The 9875-nt window shown below is 45.9% G+C and overlaps 1 protein-coding gene across 1 annotated transcript in view; it reads left to right on the top strand.

The window, feature by feature from the left end:
• The window catches only part of GAP43 (growth associated protein 43), a 52576-nt gene extending 46164 nt beyond the window's left edge, over window positions 1-6412 (top strand). Inside the window, exon 3 of the mRNA XM_041463929.1 lies at window positions 5778-6412. Coding sequence (XP_041319863.1) covers window positions 5778-5866 — 89 coding nt within the window. The 3' untranslated portion in view covers window positions 5867-6412. The remainder of the gene's footprint in view (window positions 1-5777) is intronic.
• The last annotated feature ends 3463 nt before the right edge of the window (window positions 6413-9875 follow it).

Consider the following 9875-nt stretch of genomic DNA (forward strand, 5'->3'; position numbering starts at 1 on the left):
ACAGGTTTTCAGTTCCATCTCTGCCCAAGCTGTAGCTGGCAAAGGACAAAGTAAGGAGGAAGCACGACAAATGCTACAGAGAGCAGTGTCTGAGTAGATTTGGGCAGTACTTCAGCATGAATGCACAGGAGAGTTCTAGCTGCACAATCAGTATCAGCAATAATTATGCAAACACTGAGAAAGCAACAAAAGCAAAATCTCTGCATCTGTATCAGAATCCCAGAGTGTTGTGCAATTTCTCAACTCTTGGCATTGGCTGTGGTAATTTAAAGATCTGCAGTGGAATAGAGACAAAAAGGAAAACAAAACCCAAGCCACCAGTTACAAAAGAAATGATCATCAGAAAGGTTGCTGCTGCTGTGGTCATAAGCTGATGTCTTCTCTGATTTAATTAATCTTGGCAAGTCAGACGGGAGCTGGGCAGGTCCCAAGAGACAGTGTTTTACCCGGAAATCCACTCAACCTAATTTCACTAATGTAGGGCAGTGGAGAGACTTGGAGAGGAGCCTGCATGCTCAGCCATTAGAGCACAGCATCAGCAAAGGCAGCTGGAAGCACCACCATCCAGCAGAACTGCTGCTTGTGTGCCTGCCTCAGCTGCACGGCAACCAGAGCTGCACGTGTTCCAGGCGTTTGCTCCCCCAGCAGCGCTCACGGACACGACTCTCACCCTTTCCAGGAAATAAGTGGAGTGCTGAGGAGCAGGAGCTCTTTAAGGCCCTACAGCAGCAAGGCTTTATATGTCACTTCCATGTTGTTACTCTTCCATGATGTTCCCCAGCAGGTGCCAGTTGGAGCTGTAGGTATAAAGCCTCTCTTTGACACAGGCTCTTCAGCTGGGAAACACACATCAGCCTTTCCCACCGTGCAGCTCTACCCTTAAACAGTTCTGCAGTAACGGCTTAAGGAGGTGTCCAAGGCTGCCCACAAAATTTCTCAACTTGACTGCACCGTCCAGAGTGCTAAATGGAAGTGAGAACAGTGGCATCTCAGCTCACAGATGCCTGTCTCTTTAGCAAAATTATCCTATGCTATAAGATGATCTGGACCGCAGCAAAGATTGAAATAAAAAAGCAAACTAAAATCTTAGAGCTAGAAGGGTGGGACCACAGGACTGGAGTAACCACAAACAATGCAAATGATGACTGGTGTGCATTAAAAGAACTGTAAGGGTGGTCATTGCAAGCACAAACTAGGTTGTTGTTAGTTTGAGATTTTTTTTTTTTTTAGCTTTCTGACCTAGCCATTCTTGCTTTTCCCTTCAGGACTGAATTTGGTTTTGGTCCCTCCTCAAGTTTTTTGGGTTTTTTTTGCTTTATGTTACAGCTCTGCCTCCCCTCCTGCTCTCTTTCCTCCATTCTCATTTTGTGAGTTTGGGTCTTTCTTTTTGCTCTGTAGCTGGAGTGCTCTAGAACAAATGTGAATGTCTCTACCTTGGCTTGCTGCAGGTGTGGATATTCCCAGGCTGCAACTTGTCCTAAAGTAGGCATCCAAATAAGACAAGTTAACAGAGTCTTAGAAATGTCCCATTTATTTCCACTAATTAGGAAGGAAGGAAAGGATGAGAAGATCAGCTGCAGATGTCTCTCTGCAGATGTCTGGAGTTAGGTGAGATATCCATCCACTCTGACTTCAGCTTTCTGATTTCATGTCACCACGTGCACATTGATGCTGCCCCAGTCCAGGCCCAGCTGAAGAAAGAGCTCATTGCTTCCTGCTTGTTCTGTCCCTGCAAGTGGTCACAGGGGGCTCTGATCGTGCAGGCAGGAGGAAATCTCACAGTGCTGGCATGTTCAGAAGGGAGGCAGCTTAGTACAGGTGGAAGTTTGGCTACCCAGGATGAAATGCTTTTGTTCCTCAAACAGGGGATAGCCTGAATTCTCAACCACTTTTTTGTCACCTTTGCAACAAAGTGAATGAAACATGCCTAAACTGTGTAGTTCTGGCCGTATAATGGTAATTGTCCTCTGCAAACCCAAAGGTACAATAACTCAGAGTTCAAAAAAATAGAAAATCAAGACTAGTATTGGGTAAAAAGCAATGTAAGAGATATCCTCTCTGATGTGTGGAATTCCCAGGAGAGCTATCTGCGAATCTCCCTGGGGATACCCCGCCCTCCCTTGTGGGACACTGAAAACAAGGCTGGAGAAAGCCCAGAAAACATACTGCAGAAACAGCCTGCATCAAACAAACTGGTGAGTCAGATAAAATGCCTCACCTTTCCTTGTGAATCAGAAGCTGCTGTTAACTGGCCCTGATGTCACTGGGGTTGTGGTGCATTGCCCCCATTGCACAGAGCGCATCCTCTTCTTTTTGCTGCTGTGGGTTAACAGTGCCACTGCTTGAATTTTGGTGGTGTTTTTTTTTTTTTTTTTTTTTTTTTTGGTGCTGAATTCTTTTTTCCTTCATGATATTTCTTCTTGCTAAAGTTCATTACTACATAATAACACCAGATTGCTTCTTTTCCCTCATCCCAAAGATCGATGAAGCGCTGGTAAAGCTGCTAGGAAATAAGACAGAGCTTAGCAGTGTGTAGCAGGACTCAGAGTTTTTCTCCTTAAAGCTTCAACATCATGCAGGAGAAAAGAGGGAGACTGATTCATTGAATTTTGTATGATAATTCTTATTCAAAAAGCTATAGTTCTTGTTTATACTTGGAATATGTGCAGTCCAGCATTTGAGTGGTATGATCCCTCTCTGTTGGCTTGAATATGTGATGAAGTGATGTTAAATTGTTCCTGCTGCTCCATGATCCCTGTTGGTCCAGTCTATTTCATCCATGGCAGAAATCAGAGCAGTCTCTGGCCTTCTTCAGCAGAGAGTCATTGGCCTGCCACTATCTGCTCCCCAGAGAACATTAATGGGGACAGTGAGGCACCTCTGTGCAGTCCTTCTTCCAGCCAGGATCTCTAGACGCCATGGGTACTCCCTGGAAATTAGATTTGCCACTGTGGTGAGCTAACACAGAATAGAACATGGCAGAAAATTGTGTTTCAACTTGCCTGCTTATCCTAAGAGCAAGGACACCATAGGAACACAGAGCTAACCAACATTGCTGCCAGCTCCTCCACCTTGAGTGCGAGCAGATTTCCTGTCCATGCTTCCTGGAGTGCTGTCAAGAGCCCACCACTCTGGGAGCTGGACCCCACTTTCAGCTGCTGATTAACAGGGCGTCTGTGTGACTTGGTAGCATAGCAGATGTGCAGGACTCCCAGTGTCTGTCTGTACATCCCTGTGCTTGCTGTGTTACGGGCCTGTCTGTTGTGCTGTCCTGAGGGGGCTGTGGGACTGCTGGCACTGTGGGACGTGTGCATATTTTTTTGATAGGAAGACACAAAAAGTTTTAAACACAATGAAAAGCAGTGTCAGACTTGGGCTCCTGAAGCCATGTTATGTCTCTTTGTTGCTCTTTCACTCATCTTCCATTTTTGTGAGAAAACCCCAGAAATTCTGCCTTACTAGGATCTGTCAGAGCCATGTAAGAAATCAGACTTTGCTGCTGGCTAACAATAATCTTTTCACTCAGATTTAGGGGTAGATGGTTGCACACTGGGATTCTACTCTCAGCTTTGTAATTCAATGTGTCTCCTGCTATGAATGCCTTGAAGAGCAGCATTAAAGGGACTCTCCTCCCTCCCAGTGATCAAGTCATTCAGGAAAATTAAAAAAAGTAGGCCAAGCTTTGCCTCCCAATGATACTTGTTATGATCCTATTTTAATCAGTAGCCTATTTTGTCTCTGGTCTGTGATGGTATCTGTACCAGATACAGATGGAATCCTTGAATAGCATCATGCTTAGCTGTCCTGTATCAAGGGAAGTCCACAGATGTTTTTGCTGACAGGGGGTTTGCAGATGCAGAGGCTGAGGCCATGGGGATGTTCCCACGGAAATTTTTCCTTCTGGAAAATCAGCAGCCAGAATTTACTAAGATAAAAAGTATTTGAAGGTCCAGAAGCAGAGCCTTTAATGAAGATGATTCAGAATGGAAAGTTGCACACAACTTAAAGGTGATTCATAAGGAAGTGGTGCTTAGGAACATGTTTAAAACCTAGGCTAAAAGAGCTGAGGGGAAGAGGGAAGTAGGAATGTAGCACCTACTGCGAGTATTGGAAGCAAATACAAGTCTGCCATCTGATGGCATCAAATGGACCAGGCCAAAATGCATGAATGGTGTCAGTAAGGAAAGTTTCACATCCCAGTTAGAATCCTCCAGAAACATGAGTATGAGGATGCTAATCCTCACAAACTAAACACTGAAAACTGAACATCCTCACTGTTAGGCTGACAGCATGGGCCATGGTGTGATTTTTGTGTACACCAAGTAGCTTTGCATCAGAGAGACACAGCTACCCTGTTCTGGAGAAGAGAGTTTAGCAATATGGACATAAGCTGTGTGGTGCCAGTTGGCCTTGGGGCCAGGGAGCAGTCCCTGGCCCATTTTATTTACTGGTGCAATGTAGTTTGATAGCCCATCAGAGATGCCAGGAACTGTGCAGGGAACCTACAGTGCTCTCTGAATGAGATAGGTACAGTATGTGTCATACCAATGACATGTGGTGTGTCCCACATCACCCCGTCCTCCTTCAGTGCTTGTTTCTTTTCCCCGTTCTTTGTATCCCAAGTGTTTCTTTTCCCTGTTCTTTATCCCAATCCTGGATTGCTGCTTGCTTGACCTCCCAATGGGCTGTGTGGGACTGGGAGCCAGTGAGGAAAAGGGAGAGATGGCAATGGAGCACACCAGTCACTACAGTGCACTAAGACCCTTGTGCATTATTCTGTCTTACAGCTCTGCAGCCCTGGGTCCACCACCACCTTATCCTGTAAAAAGCAATCCACACAGTACATGTTTCTGAAAAGGCTGGGAACACGTTAGTGCACCCTGGTGAGAGCTGGGCAGTGAAACTCTGAGACAATTAAATCTGTCCTGCTGCAATGAAGGAGACATAGGCTAGATCACTCCAGCTTGAGGGGCATTTCTTTCATTTGCCTTGCTCCTTCTGGCTGCCTCTGCCTTCTCCTGGGTTCTGATCCCCTGTCTAGTTCATTGGGGAACAGCTCCTAGCAATAGTTTTAACTTCTCATGTGAATGGTGTGCCAGAACAAGCTGCCTGACTGACAGGCAGAGCCAGCTCCCAGTTATGCTCAGTGCTTCCCCCCAGGGCAGCTTTGCTTTTGAAAGGAGAGACTAGAAAAATGGAGAGATGTGGCAACCTCTGGATGAAGGCTCCCATCCTTGAAGGCTACAGACATTTCTCTAGATCTCTGTTCAGTCTGAGAGAAGTCTGAGTTACACGGTATAAAAGTTTTCCCTCTGGGTCTTGCAGGCTTCAAGTGTGTATAGAGTTTGTTCTTTGTGACTCTCTTTAAGTCTCGGCTGGGAGTATCCATATTGTAATTGGGGGACAGTGATTCGACAGTGGTTGGTACAGTCAGCGGGTTCTGTAAAAGGGTGTGTGATCTAGCTGATAAACCAAGAGTCTAATCAGTGCCCCCAATTAAATCAACAGTAGTTGTCTAGCACATCAGCAACAAGCAAGGCAGCTCCTTCCAGTGGCACATGCTTTGTGGCTGAGGGTGTTTTGTGAGAGCTACATGTTTGCCTGCTGGGCTGAACCTTGGCATGATCTTTTCATGCTGCAGAAATTCGGGGACTTTGAGATCTGGGTGACTTTGGAGAGAGAGAAGCCTGAAGCCATGCAGTCCATCAGGCTGTGTGCACATGCAGGATGCTCTAGATCATGGCTGACTAACACTGGACCATCTCTTTCCCCACTAGATGCTGTAGAAGAAACCAAACCTACTGAAAGTGCCCAGCAGGAAGAGGTGAAAGAAGAAGAGAGCAAGGCGGACCAAGAAAATGCCTGAACATTAAGAAATGACTCCCCATTGCCCCTCCCTCCCTCCCCCTATCCTCTATCCTTCCTTCCCACCCCAATCTCAATTTTCCCCCTTCCTGCTCGCATCTGTGAGCCTGTGTCTGTCCCTCTCCCATTACCACTTAAACCCTTTTTCTCTCTGTGTGGCAAACATTTAAAGAAAAAAAAAAAAAAGCAGGAAAAATCCCCGTCAAACAGTGTGGCTTAAACATTTCTTTGTTTCTTGGTGTTGTTATGGCAAGTTTTTGGTAATGATGATCCAATCATTTTGGGAAAATTCTTGCACTGTATCAGAGTTCTTTGACCTGGCGCGTGCGTGTGTCTGTCTGCCCACTGCGAGCGCTCTCTCTCTCTCTCTCCTCTCTCTCTTCTCCAAGTGTGTGTGTGTGCAATGTTACGTTCATCTGAGGAGTCCAGACTTACTGAGTGAGTTAAAACAAGAGGGGGGAAAAAAGGTTCTTTTCTTCCTTTTTCAATGTGATGGAATGAACGAAAGAAAAAACAAACAAAAGACCTAACACAACCAACAAATGAACAAAAAAGAATACTAAACCCCAGTTTGTTTTCAGAACTAAAATAACAACTAGAAAATGTGCCAATTAGCGTAATGCTTGGCTCCAGGCTCCTTTTTCAAACTGAACAATAATTATAATAAATGAGAATAATTATCATTAATACCACCGTGTCGCATTTCTATGCTGCTGTACATCCTGCTGGCCTGTGGTCTTTGGTGAGCCACTTCTTGCGTGGCCCAGCTGTGCTCCTTGGCCACAAGTCAGTCACTGACTGCTCTCCTTGGCACTGCTGAGGGGATTTTAAGGGGAGCAGGCTTGGATTTTGAGCAAGATGTTAGCACTGACTAACATAAATAATGAAAGTAGCAAGATCAGTTTTAGGAAAGATCACTGAAAGCACCCCCTCTTGGAGACCTCTAGGCCCTGATTTGGGGAACTGTGGTGACCTTGGAGGTATGAGCCAGCAGAGGGACCAGCTTTGATCTGTGCCCAAGGTCTAACCCCTGCCAAGGGGTGTGCCAAGGGCTGTGAGGGGACAGGGCCCTCACACCTGAGCTTCTCGCCACAGTGGGATGATGCTCATCCCATCGGGCTGGAGTCCCTGAGTAGCATAGCGTTGACCCCCCAAAAGTGTTCTGTTTGGCAAAATAAATTGGGCCAATTATTATTCAATATTTGATAAAAAGGCACACAGGCAGGACAAGGCCTGGTGGCCTAGGAGCCAGTTGGTGGCACTTTGAGAAATACCTCATTCCTGCTCCTGCTGAACCCAGGGTGTTTCATCCAGCTCTAATGAGGGCCAAGGCTTTCAGCTGTCATTTATGGCTGTGGGCAGAGCCCCACCTCCCAAATCTCCACCAGTGCTTCCCACAGGTTGCGGGGCTGTTCCCTGGTGCCACCTGGCCTGTCCCAGTGGAAGACTAACAGACACCAAACCCTGAGCCTGTGCAGCCACCTGGGTCTGCTGCTGTCTTTATGAGCTCTGAGAGCAAACAGCTAAAATACATTTAGCAATATCTGGGCTTTCATAAAAGCTAATTACTGCTCTTTCACTGCCCTGATTATTTTAATGTGCTTTCCCAGCAGCTCCTGCATGGTTTCCTGGCCTCATTGGCAATGACAGCCAGAGTACCCTGCAGTATAACTGTGTGATTCTGCAGGACCAGGATTAAATTGTCCTCACAGCAGGAAGACCAAAAGATGGGAATGCTGACAGGTCCAACGTCCTTTGGTGGCCGATGCTTCTTGGAGTGGTGGCCCCATGGCCTTCAGAGGGCTGGCTGGCACTCCTTGTCCTACTCCTTTGTTCTCCTCCATCTCTTTGTTGGAAATAGGGAGAAAAGATGAACAGTGTCTCCTCAGAAATGATCACTTTGAACGTAGACTGCTCACGGGAAGTGCCATCAAAACATGTGAGGATTGATTTCCATGTGCTTCCTGGAATTCTGTAGAAATAAGAGAGAGAGAGATAGGGAGGATTTTTTCTAAAGAGAGGGAAAGAGAGAGTGGGAGATAGATTGGACAAAGATTTTTAAAAACAGGGATTAGAGAGATGAGGGGGGAAAAGATTTTCAAGTGGATAGATGGATGATAGGGAGAGAGAGGGGAGTATAGCTAGAGAAAGAAAGATTAGAGTGCAAAAGATGAGAGAGAGACAGGAAGAAATTAGATAATATGGAGCAATAGATGATTGATAGAGATAGTGAAACGTAGATAGCTAAAGTAGATTAGACAGACTAAATAGATAGAAAGATGGGCTGACTGACAGATAGGTATTGTGTCATACTTCATAAATGATATATATGCTAATATTCCCATGTCATGATGGGTGGTAAACCCTGAGACACCTTCCAGCCTGACCTCAATTCAGCAAATGTAGCTCAGACATCAGGCATTGCTTGGACCGTATGTCAGGTCTCACCACCCCACCCGTGTCTGCCGTGGCAGCAGCGGGATGTGGATGGTGTTTGGGAGGGAGAGCTCTGAGGGACACGGGGGCTGAGGCGTAGGGAGGAGAGGTGTACAGAATGTTTGCTGTTTGTAACACACAAGGGGCCAGCCCAGCGCAGACACTGCAGACACCCCGTGTCTCTAGCACCAAGTTGAGAGAACTGAGGCTCAGCTCTCAGGATTTGTGGGAGAGGTGTTTGGGAGGAGGCAGGAAGGAGGGGCCATGTTTTTTTGTTTGGCCTTATATCCTGTCATGACCATTTAAAAAGGTTTTCTGTCTTGCCTGTTTCTGCAAAGACCATGTGGTTTCCATGCTCTTCTGATTTCAGACCCCAAAGTCTCATCTTGCCTCCACTTTGCCATTTTTAACTTTATAAGGAAAAGAAAACCACTTCTCTTGTCTTCCTGAACACAGGCCTTCCTCCCTCCCCAAAAAATGAAACAACTTTCTCTCCCCAGGGATGTTTTACCTTTGTATTTCACATGTTGCCTCCCCCTTGGCTGATGGTTGGGGCATCATGTGTGTTTTGTCACCGTTTGTAAAAACATACTTTGCCATGTTGCTTAGAGAACAAAGGGTTGGGTTTTGTGTTTTGGTTTTTTTCCCCCCACAAAGAGAACAGGATATGTGGTTACCAACTGCAAACCTAAATAATTTAAATACTAATGCCTCTCCCTTGGTTTCAGTTTAAAATTACTGGCTGTAACCAAGCATCCCCTATCTTTATTATTGTACCGTGTCCTGATCCTGCCAGAGAGTCAGGGCAAAGAGAGCATGAGAGAGAGAGCACAGAGACAAGCCCTGCCTTGAGCAGGCAGTGGTTTAATGTGTAATACACAAGATTTGTATAGGAAGCTGGGCTGTCTTCAGGGTACAGGAAGAGAGCAGAGAAAAGCATTTGGATTTCCTTGAGTTGCCTCTTCAGCCAGATTTCCAAAGGCTAAAAGGAAGCACTATAAAGGATGTAGCATGGGACAGAAACTGGAAAGAGAACAAGGGTATTTGAGGAATGATTTTTCTAGCAAGACATCAAGTGAGCTGAAAGCAGAAGAGGCAGGAGGTCTCAGAAGCAAAGAGTGGGCAAAATTCATCAGCAGAGTAGTTGAAGCTTTTCTACTACTCTTGCTGCAACAACCTACAGGAATTCCCCAGGGAGTATGTACCTAATTCTCTCTCTCTGAAGAAGATATAGATTTGTCTGGAGGTGCCTGTGGTTGTTATTTTGTGTAAGAAAAGGGCAGGGCATGTCAGAGTGACTCACACTGGGAATATGGTGCCTGACCTCACCATGCTGTGCTGTGGAAATTCAGAGTCCTAGAGGGGCTTTTTCCATGTCCCTGTCATAAGATACTCTAGTGACCCACAGCTATCCTGAATGCTCCTACCAGCTGTAGGCCAGTTCTTGACATTTCACCACATTTCACTAGACTAAGCTTTGAAAAAGTGAAAAAATTCCAACATAAACTCCCCATCAATGCAATGGATTGTAAGCAGGAATTTGGTCTGCTTTGCAATGCTTGTGCCGTTCTGAC

The sequence above is a fragment of the Pyrgilauda ruficollis genome, unplaced genomic scaffold (genome assembly GCF_017590135.1).
Source record: "Pyrgilauda ruficollis isolate IOZ18807 unplaced genomic scaffold, ASM1759013v1 scaffold17, whole genome shotgun sequence".
In the NCBI taxonomy this organism is placed as follows: Eukaryota; Metazoa; Chordata; class Aves; order Passeriformes; family Passeridae; genus Pyrgilauda; species Pyrgilauda ruficollis.